Below are 19,330 nucleotides of genomic sequence, written 5' to 3'. Positions count from 1 at the left end.
ACTCTCATGTTTGTCATTCCCCCTCCCTACCCTCTCTGGCTTATGCCTCCTTTAGGATTTCCCTCCCCATCTTTGTTGAGTATAAATGAATTCTTGGAGATGCTGATGCTCCAGACTCCAGAGGGCTGACCAGGAATACAGCCCCTCTGTGGGCCCAGCTGAGGACTAACACTTGGTCATCGGTTTTCACAGGCCTGGGCCTGGAAAAAGAAGTCTCTGCACTCCTGCCCTGTGCTCTTCCTCCACTCCTGGTGGAGCCTGGAGGAACTGTCACTTTGTGTGTGTGCTACAGTCAAGGAGACCAAAAAGACTTCTTTTCTTTTGTGAAGAAAGTTTTATGTTTTGTTTTAAACTGCAATATACTCTTTCCCTACCCCAAAGAGACACAGTGCCTGGAGCTTGTTCTCGTCTTTATGAAAAACAGTTTTTGATGTGTTGGACTTATTTGGGAAGGCTTTTTAAACAAATTATTTTCTTAAAAGAAAAAGGTGTGGTGCTAGAACACTGATGGAGTCCTACTGTGGGCCCTACTTACTGAGTTTAGTTATGGACCTTTTGGCGGGGGGTGTAAGAAAATATGCAGACTTTTAAAGTTTTGTTTTATAAAGCTCTTAGATCACACATCCCATCTCTTCTTCACATACATTTTATGCCTTCTTTCTCTCATCCAGAGTGTTCTTTTTCTCTTTTCCATACAGCAGAACCTGCCTACTTTGCCTCTTTACAGTTTTTAATTTTGTGAATTTCTTTTTTGAATGAAATTTCATACAGAATTTTGGGGGGCTGGGCAAGGAACAAGGTAGAACACTAAGCAGGCAGTGGAAGTGGCTTTTCCTCCCTCTGCCCTGCCACATCCTAGGAGGAAAGACTAGACTTTGCCCTCCGGAAGCAGAGATGTGACCTAGGCTCACTAAGGAGACAATCCCACAGCCTTAGGAAGCCATCCTTGATCCAAATTTGGATGAAGACTAGGTTTTCCCTGGCGAGTTCCAGAGGAATGGACCTACTGACTTCTGACTAACTCTTCTCACTGCCGAGGCCAACACCACATCCTCTGAGAAAATGTCTTCCCTTGCTACAGCTTTTCAGGAATACCTGCTTTTCTGATTCCTAGAGGATCTTTTCTGCCCTGGGTCTCAAGGCCTCTCTCTTCCCTATCCCACATCGTTGCTGTGCTCAGAGCCTTTGCTTTTGTGACCTTGCTGAATCCATTTAGGTTCCTTCCCCACCACGGACAATCAGCTGCTTTACCTCTAGACCAACGATTCTCAAAGAGGTGGTTTTGTCGCCTAGAGGCCACTTGGCAATCTCTGGAGACATTTTTGGTTGTTGTGCCTGGGGGTGGGGCTGTGTGCTACTGGCAGCTAGTGGCTGGAGACCAGGGATTCTGCTAAACACCCTGCAGGGCACAGCAGAGCCCCAACTCCCCCAGCAGAGAATTGTCTGGCTCAAAATGTCAGTAGTACCAAGGTTAGGAAACCTTGATGTAGACAGTGTCATCCCTGCCTCCTGTACCAGAGGACTTGGTAAATTCCCATCCCAACCCTGGACACACAGTGCCTTTTGACACTCAGGCAGCTAGTTGAGAGAGACAGAACTGAGGTTCTTGAATTTTCCCCAGGTTTTGACCTTTGGCACATCTGTGTACAGCAAGAGCTGTCCTTGAAAGGCTTGTGCCATGTGCACACACACGTTCAGAGGGATAGAGGTGGGGACTGTTCTGTGTGTGTGCTGTGCAGGGGCGGGAAAGGACAAAGCTCTTTGTAACTGTCCAGAGCAACCTGCCCTAGTGTGTTTGGGCCCCTTTTCCAGGGAACCAGGACATCAAAAATAATCTTCCTGCTTGTGGAAGGACAGCAGGGAGCTGGGATAGAAAAGGGCCATAAACCCCATCTCACTATTTACAAGGTCAGGAGTCCTTCAAAAAAAGGCTATAATTTGCTCTTCAACTCCATCACCTTCTGCAAGACCTGACTATGCACACGGAGACAGATAGGAGGAAGCCTTTGTCCATCTTCTAGGAAATAAGATCCTGCACCTGTCTCTTCCCAGTCACTCCTTCTGCACTGAAAGGAGAGTTCTGCTCCCCTTCACTTCAAGGTCAGGTGCCTTTCCACCAGACAATCAGACAGAAAGCCAAATGATGGAGAATGGAGAAACAGGTGTTCAGTTTCTGTAGGGGAGAAGGAGATGCTACTGGGCGGGAAGAAGCTGTATTATCAGTTGTTGTACATAGAGCTTGGGCCTAGCTCCCCTCCACCCATCCCAGTGTTGAGAGTCCTAACGCTCCCTACCCTTAGAGTGTCCTTTTGTACATGCTGGGGTTAAGGGAGTAGGGGTAGGGGACAATAGGTAGGATGTAAAGTATAAAGGATAAAATCGCCACTATTAATTTTCTCACGGGTACTTCCAACCTCAGGAAGGGTTTATCTAATGTAAAACAGCCCCAAACCCAGTAACTTTATAGAAGGTTTTGGCTGGGCAGGTATCTCTTGCTTCTGAGTCTCTACTCCTTAGTCAAGGAAAATACACCATATATTTCTTGTCAGTGGCCTTGAAGAAAAGGAGAAAAATCTAGAATCCTGTTCATTTAATTAATAGTAGTTTGGGGGAGCCTTGCTTTGCTAGGAGGCTTAGTGAAATGAGGGCCTTTCACGTGTAGAAACAGTTGTTGATGTCACTGCTGCCGCTCCTCTGCCTCCCAGAATTCCTGGTTCTGTCTACTTTCTCTGTCTGTATTTAAATGTTTAAATGGCTGTAATTTTGCTTTGTTTTGTTTTAAAATTCTGAAGTTACCTTTTGTGTGTTCTCATGTGAATCTGCTTAATGGATTTTATTAATGGGTGTTTCTGGTTTGGGCAGGTTTGGGCATGGGAAGTGACGGAGAGCCTGAAGTTATTTTTGTAATGGTTAATGGCATCGTGGAATTTTGTTTGGGCCTTTTTGGGTTACACTCATGATACTTTTTGCCTAATTGTTAGTTCATTTCTAACAGTTCATAACATGGGTGAGTGATTGGAAAAAGGAGACAAGGAAGGAGGGATACTTTTTCTCCCATGAAATAGCGCCATTGGTGGCAGTGGTGGCAGAGGAATTGTAGGGGGAGACTTCAAGCTCACAGCCTAGGGCTGGGCTCTTTAAACACTATGCTAATGTTTTCTGAATCCTGTCTTCATGGAGCCCAGGTCATAACTCTCTCTGTACTTCATACCCCCGCTCATTACAGATGCTCATAACATTCTTAAAATATTTTAGTACTTTGTATTTTTCTCTTTTCAGTCAAATGGAACATACTAGATCCCTTTCTCAGATGATACAATCCTTTACTAGCCTCAGAGCCTGCCCATCCTATCTCATGCCGGTGTTATTACTGCTCCTCTCTCGCTCTGAGATGATACTCAGCCCCGAGGCTGATTAGACCTTTTGGAGGAGGGTGTGGGTCGAGGTTAGGGAAGATGTGGGAATGATGATGGGGAGAGATGTTATTTTTAAAGTGTGTTTTTAACCAAAGGATTTGAAGAGTTGCCTAGGCTAGGAAGCCTGGTGACTCTGAAGAGGTAATAAATAGCCCTTGTCAGTAAGAGATGGGGGTAGTAGGGGGACATTACTTGCACTGAGTGTGAGGACTGTGCTGCTCTACTGACCATCCCTGGATTGGGCCACCTCAGCCCAGTTCCATTCTTCCTTTCCTAACTTACTGATCAGGGAGCTCATTCAGCCCCTTGGTGCCTGCCTGCATTGCTTATTCCCTGCTGCTTCAGTGTCTACCGTTTGGGGACGTACATGTGGGTTGTTACTTTGCTCCACAAAGGTGAGGTGAGAGGCCTTGCTGGAATGGAATGTTGCAGGGATCCCCATAGAATCATCTTCTAGGGAAAAAAAAAAAAATCGTTGCTGTTCTCTTATGCACGTGCCCGCCGCACCCCTCCCCCCTTCTTGGGAGAGCAGCAGCATTGTACCTATGAGGGGGTTACCTTGAACTTCTTGGCCTAGGGCAATAAACTTGGGTCAGTGATCAGATCTAAACTTGTCCTCAGGCTCTGCTAGACCAGCTTCAGAGAAGAGGGTTGGTGTTATGAAAGCCAGTCTGTAAGGGCTAGGTCTTAATTCCTTGTGCCTTGTCACACTGATCCTTCCTGATTCCCTCTTAAACCAACTACTCCATTTCTATGCTACCTGCATTTTAGGTCCTTCCAAGCATTAGCAGATCCCTTGTTTGCTCAGCTTTTACTCCTTCCTTTCGTAGGAGGGTCTTCCTTCAACAGCTGAGATGGGCCTGAAAGCTCTATCACCCTTTTCATCTTTGCTGAATTCTGCTGCACCTCCCTAGGGGTGGTCCCCACATGACTGTAGTAATGAGAAAGCTAGGTGCCCTCTCACCCCAGTTACCACTGCTCCTTCTCCCTGGCATGTCCACGTCTGTTTTGAATGAACCATTCTCCAGGTGTATCCCAGAACTTTCTTGTCTTTGTTAAAGACCTACCTCACAGCTTCACAATTGAACATGGGCACAAGCACCTGGTTTACTTCTTTCCTTCCTTTACTCTGTCCTTCCTTTCATGAGGGTTAGGAAGATGGGGGCTACGAAGGGCTCACAATCAAATGCAAAAACTCTTTTGGTTATTTCTGTTTCTGGAATGTCTTCTTTGAGATTTTTACCTCATTTATCACCCTAGAATAGTGTGAACTCTTCAGTTAGGTCTTGCTGTGGTATGCCAGGGGGATAGGCTGAGTAATGACTGCTTAGAATATTAACTAATGCTTGGGAGCCACCCCCAGGAACACCAACATGGGAGCAGAGCTCAGAACTTGAGAGGATAAGAGCTTGCCAGTGGCTGCCATTAGCTGAGAAGGTATAAACATGCGCCAAAGAGGGCATCTGGGATTTTTATAGGGCTGAAAGCAGAGATGTTCCTTCTCCACCTATTCCAGTTAGTTTAGAGGGTCACCGAAACAAAACTTCCAGCCTGGAGTGTGATAAGCTTTCCTAGCCTGAGTAAAGAAAAGTTCTCGCCCCATTACTGCTGTCCACATCCCCCAACACACACATGGCAAGTGCTCTCTAGCATGCACTTATCACCTTGGACAGGAAATAAGTTTAATTTATACTCAAAACACATTTTGTACACTTTTTCTTTACCCAGAGGTTTCCAGTTTTATACTCTTGCCACATCTGTGCCAATGCTACCCATTCTTCTTTTTCTGACTCTTGGTATTCACTTGTTCCTTCCCTACAATTGGGGAGAACTTTGTCTTATTTCAACTTCTGAAATAAAACACAAAAGTCTACCTCGTGGTGTCTTATCCGTGACTGGAAGCTGGGAAGGTGGTGGTGAGCACATATATTTGCTATAGTGGGAACACAGGTGGCAGCTTAGGAAGCCAAGGCCATGTCTCACAAGGCAGGAACTAGGGACACTTGAATCCTTTGTTGTAGCACCTCAGCCAGGAGCACCTGTTCCACCCACATAAGCACAGATTCTGCCTTGGATGCCTCTTGCACAGGAAGGGCCAAGCTTGGAGGTTCGGAGATAAACCTTGAAGTTTAGGGGCATAGTTCTCCCCGGCCTGTGGTCTCCTACATCAAACCAGTCGTACTCACCCTAACAAACACCCAGCCTTCACCTTTAGGCAAGTATGAGAACCTATGTTGAAGGAAGATAAATACAGACTCTTTTGAATCTCTATCAAATGTGGTTTTTATTCAACTGACAAGCACTTTTCTACAGCTGCACTTGTGGAACATCACATGGCAAAAACAGGAGTTTTTTTCTCTAGACTTTTTTTTCCTTTTTTTACCTTATTAAAAATGAGATTGGTCCTAAAAATATAGAAAGAAATAAATTTAAATTCACAAAAAACTGTACATTATCAAAAAGTCACTAAAACACCACATTTGGTTATATAAAAAGTCAAGTCCCTTTTGTTGTAAAAGGAACATGGAAATTTGTTGGTGTTGATGGTGTGGTTTCTTCCTGTTACCAGACTGATAGGGGAGAGGAAACAAAGGGGTAGGGGTGGGTTTTATTTACTTTTTTAACTTGCCTTCCCTATCAAATACTCTTGTCAAGAAGAGAGAATCCACCTAGCTCAAGGGGCAGTGAAGATGAGGAAAGAAAAGTGAGAAACGGCCCCTTTGGTCATGCCCTCCCCCCGCCCCCCATCAACCCTCACTTCAAATTGAGGCTAGGACTCCACCCCACCTTAAGAGTGCCTGGTCCCTAGGGAAAGAGATGGAGCTGGGAGAGGAACACAGAACAGGAACAATCAAGATTTCACTCCCCCGTCCACCTAACCTCAAACAGTAGAATTAATCTAGAACATTTTATACCAGGGTAAGACTGCCGTGGGGAAAAGAAGAGCCCCCAACTACAACAGTTCCAAATGTCTAACACAAAGTTTGTTACAGCGCAGTTATTTAGATAAAATATAAATATTTATGCATAATATAAAGTCAATTCAAATATTCTTCAATCCACCTCTTATTTAAAAGCAAAAAAAAAAAAAATCTCAAATAAAATTAAAAGTTCTGAGGTTTATCTGACAGAAAAGGCGACTTTAGAAATAGGCTATGGGGGAGAAGGGGCATAAAGGAATAAGAAAGGGGCCACCCCAGGACCTGTACTGCCCCCTCACCCCCTTCAGTGGCTATTCAGTGCTGCCAGAAGCACAAGGAATGCTCCCCCTCACCTGGCACCCCCTCTCCCACCAATGGAACACTTCTTGGATGCCTCAGCTCTCTGCTTGGGCCAGCCAGCAGCCACCTCCCCAGTGCAAGTACCCGTAATCTCTGATGGGAGGGGCTCTGCTGAGCAGGAAAGCAGGGGCCAGGGGCCCATGGCTATAGCTGGGAGTTAGCAGCTTTCCTCTCACAGGTCGGGGCTTAACTTGGGCACAGTCAAATGTAGGGCAGTGGTGGACCCAGAACCTCTCCTCCCTACTCTCCTGTGTTCTGCGGTCTCTGCTACTGGGGAAGGGGTCCCAGGATATGAAGTAGATAAGGGAAGGAAAGCACTACTAAACCCACAGAAGCTCATGGGATTAGGAAGAGATCCAGTTCTACCCCTCTCCCTGCAAAAGCTTAAGACTCAGAGCTACTGAAAGGAGAGGGAGTTCCTGCTGAAAGATTGCACAGTTTGAAGAGGCTGGAACAGAAATGACTGGGAGAGAGGGGAGAGAGACAGCCTTGTACCCAGAAAAACTGTTCCTGTGGTTTCCCAAAGACAAAGTGATGGTGTGAAACGATGGGAAAGGTGTTTCAATGGTTGGAAACAATGGGAAACAGATACTTGGGGGAAAAACTGAATGGATGCCACCAGACAAAACAGGGGCACAATCACGGCATCCTCTCACTCACTCACTCTCTCTCTCACACACACACACCTCTCTCTCTCTCAGGCCAGTCGATTGCTACCTGGCCTCCATCTTGGGGGTGTGCCCAAACTCAGCAGTAGTTGTCCCTGAGGAGTTCCCAAGAAGGAGGTTTGGGTAAGAGGTGGGGAAGGAGGCTGGAAGGCCCAGGGTTCAGGGTGCCTCCCTGCCCTCTCCCCAGTTTGCTAAGTTTCAGAAAAGGCTAGAAACTCAGCATTTGAGGAGTATCCAACATTATAGAGGGACTAGCTATTGGCAGGAAGATGAGGACAGAGAGAAAGACAGGGACCTCTGAACTTCTTTTTCCTTTGAAGGGAAAAAAGATTTGGGGGAAAAGGATGGAGGAACCCGTACACAACAGTTTTACATTACTGGATGAGAGAAAATCTGAAAAGGGGGTGGGGGGGGATTGAGAGAGAGAAAGTGAAAAGCGGGGGAGGGACTGAACATGGAAGCAGCATGTTCAGGGCCCGGTGTCCGGCTCGACACACTTGGGAGTTAAGTCCACTTTACTGGCCGTCACTGCGGGTCCACACACAGTACAGAGTGTTTCTTGGTTTCACACATTCACTAGAACTATTGCTATTGTTAAATAGCCCCAGAATGCTGGGGCATGTACAGGGAAGGTGAGAAAGCTGGGAGGAGGAAGTAGGAGCTTCTTTCATCCTCCTCCTCTTTTTTAATTAGGAAATAAAACAGAAAGGAAAAATTATTTTTCTTTTTTCTTTTTTTTGGCTTTCAGTCCAGAAGGACCTCATCTCTGCCCCTCTTATGTGAGGAACAAGAGGAGGAAAGGAAGAAAGGGGTGTAGGGATAAGAAGATGTAGGGCGCTGCCAAAGGTAGGGTCAAATATCAGGGTTCTACCTCGGACTCGAGTCTGGACCCAGGGCAGCATCAGCAGGTGAGAATGGCAGGGTCTGTTTGTTTGGAGGGCAGGGAGCAATGCCACAAGGTGACTCCCCACCTCCCTTGCCTCACAGATTGGCCTGTTTTCCCTGATAAAACTCCTCCCAGCGGCTCTCGAAGAAGCGACGCATGATGTGCCCAGCCTTGCCCACTTCAGAGTCATCCTCATTGAATGTCTGGCAGTTGTCAAAGACCAGAAGTGCATCAGCTGCAAACTCCTCTGAGCTGGTGTACCTGGGCAGGGGTGGAGACAGACCTGTGAGCTGGGGGTACAAGTTACGGCAGTAACAGAAGAGCCGGGACAGTTACTGATGTCTACTTACCCTCCCCGGAGCAGCCGCTCCCGCATGGTGGAAAAATCCATAGGGTTTTTGATGATGCGCCGGTACCCACTCACCAATCGTGGGTTCACAGGCTCCAGGAAAGGCCAGGCTGCATCATGGGACTCCATCTCCATCAAGATAATCCTATTACGAAAGACAGTGATGACTGCACTCCCAGGAAGCAAACACACTGACCCCTCCCAGCCCTTTACTCCGGCAAAGGTAGAGCCAGTTGTCCCCAGAATTCACTCAACTCACTCGCAAAACGTGAGATCACTGTGGTGGTTCCGCATGGAGAGCCGCCGCCGCTTTGAGGGGGACTGCCCTCCTTCTGAGCACCGAGGCACTGCCGGGCTTTCTCGGCCCCTCGACAGTAGCCGGCGCCGGCAGCTATCACCCTCTGGGAAGTTCAGCACATAACTACTTTTCCGCTTCTGGCCTCGTTTTGGGAAACCTGGCCTCTGAGTCAGTTCTCCCTCTACCTGCTGAAGATAAGAAAAAGGTAAGATCAGCAACAGCTGGAGATGTTCTCTGCTTGCCCTTCACTTTATTACAATCCCTACTTGTCTAAGTGTGACTGAGGCTTCAAAATACTTTCATGCATAAGCCAGCATGTGAATTTATTCACGTAACCCAATAAGGTAGGTGAAAGGGAAAGTATAATCATTCCCATTTTATAAGGAAAGTAAAAGCAAGTAAGGTTATAGAATTTAAGTGACTTGTCCAAAGAAGGATCAGAACTCAGGTCTCCTAGCACATGATCTGGAGCCCTTTCCCAGGAGAGACTGAGGCATGATAAGAATGATATTTGTAGGACTGGTGGTAAATGGGATGAGAAAGAAAATCTCTGACTTTTGCTTGGGAGTGGAATGAGAGGGAGCAGAAGACTTACCTGGGCCAAACAGACGGCACAGAACCAGTCTCCTTCTGGGACAGCCTCCATCTTGGGCCGAAGGCAGTAAATATGGCAGCCACGGTCACACCCATCACAAAGTAGAAGAAACTCATCGTTGTCACCCTTCCGGCAGACTAGACAGGTCTGGACCAAGGTTGTGAGGAGGCAGGGTGAGCCCTCAAGCCTCTGCCTGCCACTGACCCCACCCACGCCAGCTGGCCATCTTGTCAGCCCCCCCAGGCTCTCCAGGCCTCTTACCACTTTGTTGACAGACTTCTCCCAGGCAATGGACCTCTCCAGCTGGCCCAGGCACAAGCAGACCTGGGCCGCGCTCCAGCACCGCTCTAGCGTTTGGCGCCAGGCTCGAATGCGAGGGGTGATCTCATATGATCTGGTGGGAGAAAGTGGTGATCTGGGGATGAGGAGCAGGATCCGTTAAATTTATTCCTTCTCCCCCAAGACCAAGAAGCGGGGGCCACTCACATCTCTGCAGTGGTACACTGTGGGGCACTACTGGGCGTGCTGAGCAGGGCCTTCTCCAGCACGGCCTCATGAGCTGGCCATAGGGGCTCCCGCAGGTACCGCCGCTCCACATTCTGCTCCAGGGCAGCGAGTCGCATCACTGCCAGGTCCAGGGGGTTGGTAGTTTTACGCTGGGGTGCCAGTCCTTCCTTGCCTCGACCCCGCCAGGTGATATCCTCCTGGGAGTCAGGTAGATGCTCACAGTAGGCCAAGTCTTCACGAGTAGAGTCTGCGCTGGGACGTGTCCAGCCCTGCAGGTGGGAGAGAGGAATAAAACTCATTATAAAGAAAGAACATTAAGCATAGAAAAAGATGTGACCCATTTAGGGTCATGGGAGGTCACTTGTGAAGTGGGAACCCCAGGTTTTCCCTAACAGGGTACAGGAGATTAACACCCTCTCGTCAACAACCCCCTACCCAGTGCCAGCCCAAGTGTACCCGAATCTGCAGATCAGACAGGATAACCCGCTGTTCCAGCTCCTCTACCCACTGAAGCACAGCCAAGTCTGTCTCATATGTCTTCTCTTTGGGGGACCAGCTCAAGATCCCTTCTTGAAAGGCAAGTAGCTGACTAGGCTCAAAGATAGGGTCTGAGGAGACAGAAGGCAGAGGGAAAAGCCCATCAGGCTATTTCGTTGTCCACAGCAGCAGCTCAACGTTTACCTGGGCTCTGCAGCTCAGGGTGGTTAAGCATCTACCTTACCAGTTGAGGGCCGTAGGCAGACTTCCTGTAAGAAGTCCCTGTGCTTGTTTAGGTGTTTGTGAAGTGCCTTCTCTCGGATGCCTCGGGGGTGCAGGGCCTTGAGCATGGCATCCAATGTCTCAGGATCTCGGATCCACCACCAGCCCGAGCGCATCTCTGTGAAGATGGTTTATGTGTGTGGGGTGGGGAGTGGGAACCAGCTATGAATCACATGGTCCACATCTGATGCCACTCCTACCTATATCTCACCCCATTCCACCCCAAAGTCACTCACCAGGGGGGACGGGCTGGGCTGTCAGCTGGGTTAGGTAACGCTGCTCCATCTGTCTGAAGAACTTACTGGGAGGTCTCCCTCTCCGTTTTGGCTGTCCCATCCCTGTGGGGCTCTGTGGTGTTTCTCTAGGGTCTCCTGCTCGCCTTTTAGGAGCCACGCCCAGCAAGGGGGTGGAAGAGAGCTGCCCTGGAGAATAGGGGTTGGCAGCACTGGGTCTATTCACCTGTGAATGAGATGAAACATAAGGTGATGAGGGTGTGTTTTCATGTTGACAGGACCCCAGTGGCCCCATCCCTTCCCCGCAGCTTCAGCAACAGCCCACAGCCAGGCAACAGAGCCTGTGGCAAGATGAAGATAAGTGCATACCACTAATTCTGGCTACTTACTGGCTTGGAGGAGGCAGGTAGCTGAGGGGAAGGAGTGGGCTGGTCCTCAGAAACTGCAGGGGGTGGTGTAGGGGCAGCACTGCAGGGCATCTGGGCTGAGAAGTTAAACCAGGGAGCTTGAGAATCGGGGCTGGCTTCTGTCTCGTCAGCTTCTGGCTCCTCCGGGGGCCGTGATGGCATTGGGTCCAGTTTTCCGGGGCTGCTATCAGGTGTGAGGACTGAGCTACTGAGCAGGGAGCCATGGCTCTGAGTCTGGCTCAGCCAAGACAGGAAGGCTGACTGGCTGAGGTCGTGCTGGCTCTGACCCAGAGACAAAGGGGAGCCCTCTGGCTCTAGGAACCCATTATGGGAGTGAGGATGGGACTGAAGCTGGGGCTGGGGCTGGGCATGAGCCTGAAGCTGAGGATGGGGCTGAGTCTCGGGCTGAAGCTGGACCTGCAGCTGTTCTGAACCTTGACTCTTGACAGGAGATTTCAAGTGCCTAGGTTGCACAGACCCAGGCTTAGTTTTCCGAGGTCGGCCTCGGGCCCGGGCAGGAGAACTGGCAGAGGTGCTGCAGCCAGCTAACTCCCTCTTCAGAGAGAAGGAGGCTGGGCTGGGTGTTGAATGGGTTGCCACTTTTAAGGAGTCAGTTTCCTGCTTTATCACATCCTCAGGAACTGTAAAGAAAAGTGAAGAGCATAATACATACACAGATATAAGGGCAAAGAAAGAGGGTGTACAAACACAGGACATACACTTTCTTTTTCTCTTGGACTTCATACCCCCCTTTTGGAGACTGCACCAGGAAAAGCTTATATGCCAGTGAGCACAGTATCTGGAAAAGAAACACTATGCTCCCAAGTAATCATCATCAGCATAATCATAAGCTAACATTTATTGAGAACCAGCTATAAGTTAAGCATTATTCTAAGAGCATTAACTCATTTTAATCCTCTCAATAGCCCTATGACGTATACATTCTATCATTAACTCCATTTTACAAATGAAAAAACTGAAGCATACAGCTGGTAAATGGCAGAGCAGGTAGGTAGGCAGTCCTACTCCAGAGCCTGTGCTCTTAACCACACTGTGCTATACTGATTCTCATACAATGAAAGAAGCCCAATACAACTAGGCAGAGGAAAAGGAATCGTTTAACTTTTGTTAGGACTCAATTCAGGGTCCTACGACACACCTACCTAAGCTCCCCTCTGTTCCTTCCACAAAGATACCAGTCAAATAGGGCAACACCCAGTAGTTGCGTCTGTAGCGGTCCTGACCCAAGGAGACTGCCCGAAGCATCTGGGATGAGTGAAGCAGCTTTTTGCGAAAGAAGAGCTGACGCTGGGTAGGCAGTGGAAAAGGAAGATGAATGAAAAACACACTTCCAGGGTGACAGTGGTGACTTCGTCCGGTATATGGGAGAAGGGCAATGGCTCTCAGCTTCCCTATAAAATTGATACCATCTGGGCCCAGCTCATAAGGTAATCAATTCTCACCCAGCCCCTATCTCCAGCTCCTGGGAGGTTAGAAGCACAATACCTTGCTGAGTTTTTCTATCTGGCGCTCTAGCTCTGGGATGCTAGATGCTATGACATCACCCTGGAGAAGAAACAAGTAGACACCAAGAGAAAGGGAATCATCAGATTCAAGAAAAAAATAATCTGTTTTCCAACTCCCACTTTCCTTGGTCTGGGCTAGTACCTCTCCATCTCTTCGACCCCTACGGCCATGGACAGCAGCTGTAGTCTCCTCCTCTTCCTCCTCTTCCATGCCACTGGTCTCCTCCATGATCCGAGAACTGCGCCTCCGCCCCAGGCCTTCCTCCGGCCCCTGCAGCTCTACCTCAGGTCGCCCAGTTCGCTTGGCCAAAGCAGTTTTCAATCTTGACATAGACAGATTAAGGGAAATCGTGGTGAGGAACATGATATCACCACAAAAGGAACCCAGTGAACCTAAACAATCCCAGGCCCTGGGGTAAGGTCCCAACCCCAGGGGAGGGGCTAAGGACACTGAGTTCCAAGCAAAAGTCCTGGCTATGCTTCACTCTTTCCCCCTTCTCTCCTCTGTCCTGTCCCTACCTCCGGAGCCGGCCTTCAACAATCCACTTGTTTTTCCTGTAGCTGGACATACTCTCCAGAGTCTTGTCAATCTCACTGCAGGGGAACAGGGAATGGGATTCTGAGGGAGAAGTGGCAGCACATACACAGAAGAAGGGAGGCTCAAGGGTAAAGGGAGTTTCATCCTAGAGCCTAGATTGGATGAACGGCAGAGGAAGGCTTGGATTCTCCCAGGGAAGAAAATTAGATTCAGTCCTAAGTCACACCAGCATGTCCAGAGCATGGCAGTGGACACACATCGCCGAGGATTTCTAAATGGCTAACCCCCTCCCCCATCCCATTCTGACCAAGGCACACAATAACCATCCCCACCCCTGCCCCTCACTTGATGATGAGGGTGGAGCCATTGAGCTCATGCACAAGGAAGGCCAGGACAGCAGCCTTCTGCTGGGGCGGCTGGGCTTGAAAAGGCTGGGTGCGCAGGCTGTCGCAGAGGGCTGGCTCCACTCCATACGCCATGAGGAAGCAGCGCAGGATCTCAGACACATTGTCTCTTGTTAGTGGGATCTCGGACACCTTCTCCCCCAAGATCTTTAAGGACTGTTTGGAGGAGAGCATGATAGGAGTTAAGAGAGAAAGAGGAACAACTCAAGTTGGGTGAATCTGGAGCAGGAAAATACAATAGAACTACGGGGTTAAGATAGGAAAGGAAGAAAAGAATGAAAGTTGATAGGACAGATGAGAGAAGGAAAAGGACAGGTGCAAAAGAAAAGGAGTAAATTAAAGGAAAATGAACAAAGTAAGCAGAGGGAGGTCAGAAAGAAAAAGAAATAGAAGAGAAAAAAATATATGGAAAACAGAAACAGGAAGAAACTACAGATCTTCCTCCACTTGTCCCTGGAGAGAATGACGAGAGTCAGGACCTAAAACCTTAAAGCAGTGAGTAGAAGTAACCTAGGAGAAGACGCAATAAATTACCAGAAGGGCTAGCATGTAGTATATAGATCTTCCTCAACTTATGATGAGGTCATGTCCCAATAAACCTATCATAAATTGAAAATATTCTAAGTTGAAAATGCATTTAATACACCTAATCTACAGAACATGATAGCTTAGCCAACCCTACCTTAAACATGCTCAGAAGATTTACATTAGCCTAGAGTTGGGCAAAATCATCTAACGCAAAGCCATTTTATAATAAAATGTTGACTATCTTGTGTAATCTACTGAATACTGTACTGAAAGTGAGAAACAGAATGGCTGCATGGGTACAAAATGGTTGTAAGTGTATCAGTGAACACATGGCTGACTGGGAGGTGTGCCTTGCTGCCGCTGCCCAGCATCATTAGGGAGTATCGTACTGCGTTTCTCTAGCCCAGGAAAAGATCAAAATCAAAATGTGAAGTACAGTTTCCACTGAAGGCGTATCACTTTTGAACCACTGTAAAGTCGAAAAATCATAAGCCAAACCACTGTAAACTGGGGACCATTTGTGTATCTCCCTTCACTTATCCTGATCACTTTGGGAAGGGGCTTTCATGTGTTTAACTTAAAGAGAAAGCAAAACTGAGAAAAGCACGGATTCCAGGCCCTCTGAACCCGCCCAGGAAAGGACCTCACCTGACAGTAGGAAGGCAAGCCAGGATCATAGAGCGCAGCTTTCAGGAGCCGCACCAGCAGATCTTGCACCTCGCCCAAGCTGTCGCCTTGACACAGGAGTCCCTCCTGCAGGACCCCCAGGCTAGGTACATCTTTGGCAGGGTCAAAGCCCAGCACCTTGCCGAAGCTGTGCAGGAACTCCACAATGGTCAAGCAGTCTGAGAAGGCCCCACTAGGCAGGATCAGACCAGGGATGCGTGAGAAGTCAGGCAGGGGCTGTAGAGATAAAAAGAGGTAGGGTGTTCTGTCAAACATATGGGAAGGCAACAGTCTGGATATCTAGGAGGCTCTTCCTTTCACAGAAGTGTCTTCACGGATGGCCCCTCCAGGACCTGTTACTCTCCCCTCAATACCTGGTGGTCAGTCAGACACATGTCCTCTGTGGGCTTCTTCATCTCCTCCAAGATCATCTGCTGCCTCTGCCGCTCCTCCAAGCGCCTCTGTGTGGCCAGAGCTTTATCTGCTTTACAGGCTGGCTTGGCTTTGGCCACCTCCTCCTTTTCCTTCATTTTTACCTTCTCCTTTTTCTCCCTCTTGACTTTTTCCTTCAGTTTTTCCTGCTTTGTTTTTACTTTCTCCTTCTCAGCCTAGCCACCCAAGGGAGAGAGGAATCAAGAGTGCCATAAAGATTCAAGTCACCACCCTTTCCAGGTCCCCGTCCTCCCCACCTTACACCCAGAAACATGACTATAAAAAGAGACCAACTCACACGTCTTGCAAAATCAGTTTGGTGACTTCAAAGTTATGCTTGTGTGTACATGCACCTACCTTCGATTTCTTCTTGGCCTCCTTCTGCTTTAAGCTCTTGGTCTCTTGTTTCCTCTTGTTCTTGGCCTGTAAACCATAAGGGAAGTCATTTCTCCTCAAACTCTGAAAGCATCACTGCTTTGACTAGCATTCAAAAACAGACAAGGGTACTGGGGAGGAGAGGTGAGACATGGGATGAGAGGTTGGCAATGGATCAATTCTCTCACCCTGGAGATGCTCACATTATTCCTGAATAAGCCCAATTCTCTAAATGGCGAGTGGCAGACGTGGGAGAAGGAAGAGAAGACAGAGCAGCTGTAGGAAAAGTTAACCTACTGTGTAATCTCTCTGATGTCCCTCACCTGCCCTTGGTTAGTAGCCTGACACTCTCCCCGTTGTACCTTCTGCTTCATCTTCTTCTTGATTTTACTCATCTTTGCTTTATCTTCCTCATTCAGTGTTTCTGTGAGGGCAGAAAGAAAAATGAAGAGTGAGGCAGGCAGGCCAATCTCCAGCATCCAGAGCAGCACATGCCTGTCACAAAGCTGGCCTCCAAAGCAGCTCCCTGAAGAATCCAAAAGTTTATGTTTTTTTTGTTTTTAGTATACATAAAATGTTGGAGGAAAAATGTAGGAGAGGCACCTGCTATAGAGGTAGCACAAAGAACTCAAATGGTATCTCCTGCCCAGAAGCACCAGCCCCTTGAACACTAGACTGCTTTAGAAGGGGTCCTAGGGGCCAAAACAGCAAAGTAGCCCTTATAGCCTGTCTCTCCCCCAGGCTATCTGACAGATTGATTTTAGAACAAAGAAAGGAACAGAAAAACTGCCAGGGAAAGCAGGTGGTCTTGAGTGGGAAGCACCAATTAAGCAAGAATGTGCCAGAAAGAAAGGGCCCAGATAATGGACACTTTAGCAGAATCGTATCAAACTGACATAGCTATTGCTTATGCTCAGCTCCTATGTCTTGCTCTACTAAAAGGTCTGAATTTCTTCCCTTTTGGAAGACAATATTGAAGTGTGATTCTGCAAACAATAGTGTTTCAGAATTGGTGTTTTTGATATGACAGCACCTATCCTATTCTGGCACAGAAACACTACCACCACCACATCTGTACAGCAACCCTCTAAGTTAGACAGGTATTACCTGCAGATGAACCACTATAGGCTTTTATTAAAATATAAGTGACTTGCTCCAGGTCATACAGTCAGAATATGGCAGAGCTGGAACTCTGAATAGGAGACCGATGACTCCAAATTTTTTCAAATTTATACTATATCAGGGCAAGTGCAATATTTACTGAAAAATTAGACATTTCCAATCTGTCCATCCCACTAAAACAGTGCCAATTATCTTTTGGATTCAGATGTGAATTCTGAACCTACATGATGGTGGCAATGAGTAAGGTAAGAGTGTATGTATGAGACAGCCAAAACCAGTAAGATAAGTGAGAAGCTGAAAGATGGAAAGAAAGGACATGAAAGCCCTCTCCTCTCATAACTATCTTTGGGGACCGCCCAGGCTCCACTAGTAAGAGAGTAACTCAGTAAAGAAACTGGTTGTAAAAGAAGTACCACAAAAGTGCTGGGACCCTGAGGCTGCTTTCCAGAGAGGGGAAGGTGATTCAGATTCATTTCTTCCAGACGTCAGTCACATTCCTGGGAAACCCAGGCATTAGCAATTCATCAACATTTCAGATACCTCAGAGAGTGAGCAGAATTCCCAGTCGTACCTTGGGCCTCCAGTTTCTTTAGGAGGCGGTTGTCTGTCTTATTCAACAGCTCAGTGATTTTGACCTTGGGTGGCCGACCTCGGCCCCGTTTCACCTTGGGGACGTCCTTGGTCTTGGCCTTCTCAGTGTTTCGAGGTCGGCCCCGTTTCCCAGTAATTGCCTGAATCCTGGATGGGATCTCCTCTGCTGAGAGCTGTACCCACTGTAAGCCCTGAGGTAATAAGGAAGACTCTTGTTACAATGGGAGGGAGTCTGTGCAAGCCACCAGGCCCTCTGAACCATTCAATGCCCAAGACTCTCCAAACCCCATGAGAAGAAGCTGCAGCTTGTCCATCAACCCTTTCTCAGACACAAAAGCATATTTAACCCTTGGGTGTGCACCTCTGGTGTGTCTCTCTCTTCAAAGAAATCACCAACAGGCATACGGGGACTGAAGCTGAAGTGCTCGCGGCGGACGTTGTGTACCACATTGCGGCTCAGGTACTATGAGGAGGAGGTAGAGTGGCATCAGTGAAGTTACAGCCCTACCACACCTATTGGCCAGCAATAGCCCAAGCAGAACAAGTCCCAGAGCAGACAACGCCAGCTTGTTGCCACTGGGCCCAAAAAAAGGAGTCTGTGCTTTCCTAAAAAAGTCCACGAAAGCTACATTACCTTGATCACTTCCGGGAACTGTTTCATCCTCTTCCCACAGGGGCCGTAATACCAGGTCTCCCCCTGCCATCGGTGGCTGCCCTTCTTGATGCGCACCTCTCTCCGCCACCTGCCAGAGAAGCACACGGGCCCTGCCGCCAGGTCACACCCCTACCCACTCTCAAACCACCCAGAAGCCAAGCCCACTGAGCAGATGGCCCGCCCCGCACCTGTCTCACTAGAACTGCATGTAGGTGCAGAGGATCCTGAGATACAAGCTTGGCCAGAAGGCAGGCCTGGGCCACAAGCCCCTCAGCACCACAGGGGAAAGCAACACACCAGACTGCACAAGCCCAGAAAGACCTCCACCCCTCCCTTCACAAAGTCAGTGAGATGAGCAGCCAGAAACCCCCTCCCTAATGCCATTCAGGGCAAATTACTGGGTTTCCACTAAAGAGGATAAAAGACCTAAGAGAATAAAGGCAGAAGAGACAGAGGGTGGGGAGGCAAGCAGAAGAGTAAACTCACTGCTGACTCCATGAAATGACTCCGTAGAGGCCAGGGTTTAGTAAGGAACTCTGTGTTCTGAGCAACAGATTATTCTAAGACTAAAGCCTTATCTTTCTCTCAAAACTTAAAGCAGAACTCAGACTTGGTGACCACAAGAAGCCTACGGGGGCGGGGGTGGGGAAGGTCAGGAAGGCAGTTATTCCTATGAAGCCCTTGGTGTGCCGGCTTGTCCATTCTGGTCTCATACTGTTCCTGACCTTAAAGTGCATTAAAAACAAAAAAAATCCCAATTCATGGGGACTAAGCCACTCCCCATTCACTGCTATTCCTTCTCTAAGCATACAGGACAAGGTAACTCATTTGGACATCTGAACCCTAGACCCACCAGCTGAATTTGGAAAAGATAACAGCAGTAGCCCCTTGACGAAAAAACTGAGTGGTCACAAAATGAGGAAAGAATGGGTGAGAGGAGGAAGACCGTGACAGAGGAAGAAAGGAAGCCTAAGAATCTCATGCCCAGAAACATTATCACTGCAGGTAACTATCCTTTAACCCATTCTTGTCTAGCCCATTCCTCCCCATCTCAGATGAGAGGAGCTCCCTTCCCTTTTTCCTAGAGTCATTCA

The 19,330-nt window shown here is 48.2% G+C and overlaps 2 protein-coding genes across 14 annotated transcripts in view; one reads left to right on the top strand and one right to left on the bottom strand.

Moving 5' to 3' along the window:
- The window catches only part of RBMS2 (RNA binding motif single stranded interacting protein 2), an 89,363-nt gene extending 84,074 nt beyond the window's left edge, over positions 1 to 5,289 (top strand). For 4 of the 5 annotated variants that reach the window (XM_082421714.1, XM_082421710.1, XM_082421711.1 and 1 more), the window contains one exon: positions 56 to 5,289. The gene's annotated coding sequence lies outside the window, so the exon portion shown is untranslated. The remainder of the gene's footprint in view (positions 1 to 55) is intronic. The other variant, XM_082421712.1, reaches the window with a different exon arrangement.
- A 385-nt stretch (positions 5,290 to 5,674) lies between these two features.
- Positions 5,675 to 19,330, bottom strand: part of BAZ2A (bromodomain adjacent to zinc finger domain 2A) — a 34,092-nt gene continuing 20,436 nt past the window's right edge. For 5 of the 9 annotated variants that reach the window (XM_082421667.1, XM_082421670.1, XM_082421674.1 and 2 more), the window contains 21 exons: positions 18,216 to 18,324; positions 17,943 to 18,044; positions 17,562 to 17,772; positions 16,192 to 16,292; positions 15,851 to 15,916; positions 15,436 to 15,669; positions 15,044 to 15,298; positions 13,809 to 14,023; positions 13,445 to 13,519; positions 12,906 to 13,248; positions 12,563 to 12,707; positions 11,382 to 12,040; positions 10,996 to 11,218; positions 10,722 to 10,877; positions 10,457 to 10,608; positions 9,980 to 10,269; positions 9,755 to 9,887; positions 9,494 to 9,640; positions 8,860 to 9,086; positions 8,602 to 8,745; positions 5,675 to 8,512 (listed from right to left, as the gene is read on the bottom strand). In XM_082421667.1, the coding sequence (XP_082277793.1) occupies positions 8,347 to 8,512; positions 8,602 to 8,745; positions 8,860 to 9,086; positions 9,494 to 9,640; positions 9,755 to 9,887; positions 9,980 to 10,269; positions 10,457 to 10,608; positions 10,722 to 10,877; positions 10,996 to 11,218; positions 11,382 to 12,040; positions 12,563 to 12,707; positions 12,906 to 13,248; positions 13,445 to 13,519; positions 13,809 to 14,023; positions 15,044 to 15,298; positions 15,436 to 15,669; positions 15,851 to 15,916; positions 16,192 to 16,292; positions 17,562 to 17,772; positions 17,943 to 18,044; positions 18,216 to 18,324 (4,153 nt within the window). In that variant the 3' untranslated portion in view covers positions 5,675 to 8,346. The remainder of the gene's footprint in view (positions 8,513 to 8,601; positions 8,746 to 8,859; positions 9,087 to 9,493; positions 9,641 to 9,754; positions 9,888 to 9,979; positions 10,270 to 10,456; positions 10,609 to 10,721; positions 10,878 to 10,995; positions 11,219 to 11,381; positions 12,041 to 12,562; positions 12,708 to 12,905; positions 13,249 to 13,444; positions 13,520 to 13,808; positions 14,024 to 15,043; positions 15,299 to 15,435; positions 15,670 to 15,850; positions 15,917 to 16,191; positions 16,293 to 17,561; positions 17,773 to 17,942; positions 18,045 to 18,215; positions 18,325 to 19,330) is intronic. The other 4 variants (XM_082421673.1, XM_082421671.1, XM_082421669.1 and 1 more) reach the window with 4 other exon arrangements.

This window comes from Balaenoptera physalus, assembly GCF_965194825.1.
Source record: "Balaenoptera physalus genome assembly, chromosome: 13".
Lineage (NCBI taxonomy): Eukaryota > Metazoa > Chordata > Mammalia > Artiodactyla > Balaenopteridae > Balaenoptera > Balaenoptera physalus.
Note: the sequence above shows the minus strand (reverse complement) of the source record. Positions and strands in the feature narration are given on the sequence as shown.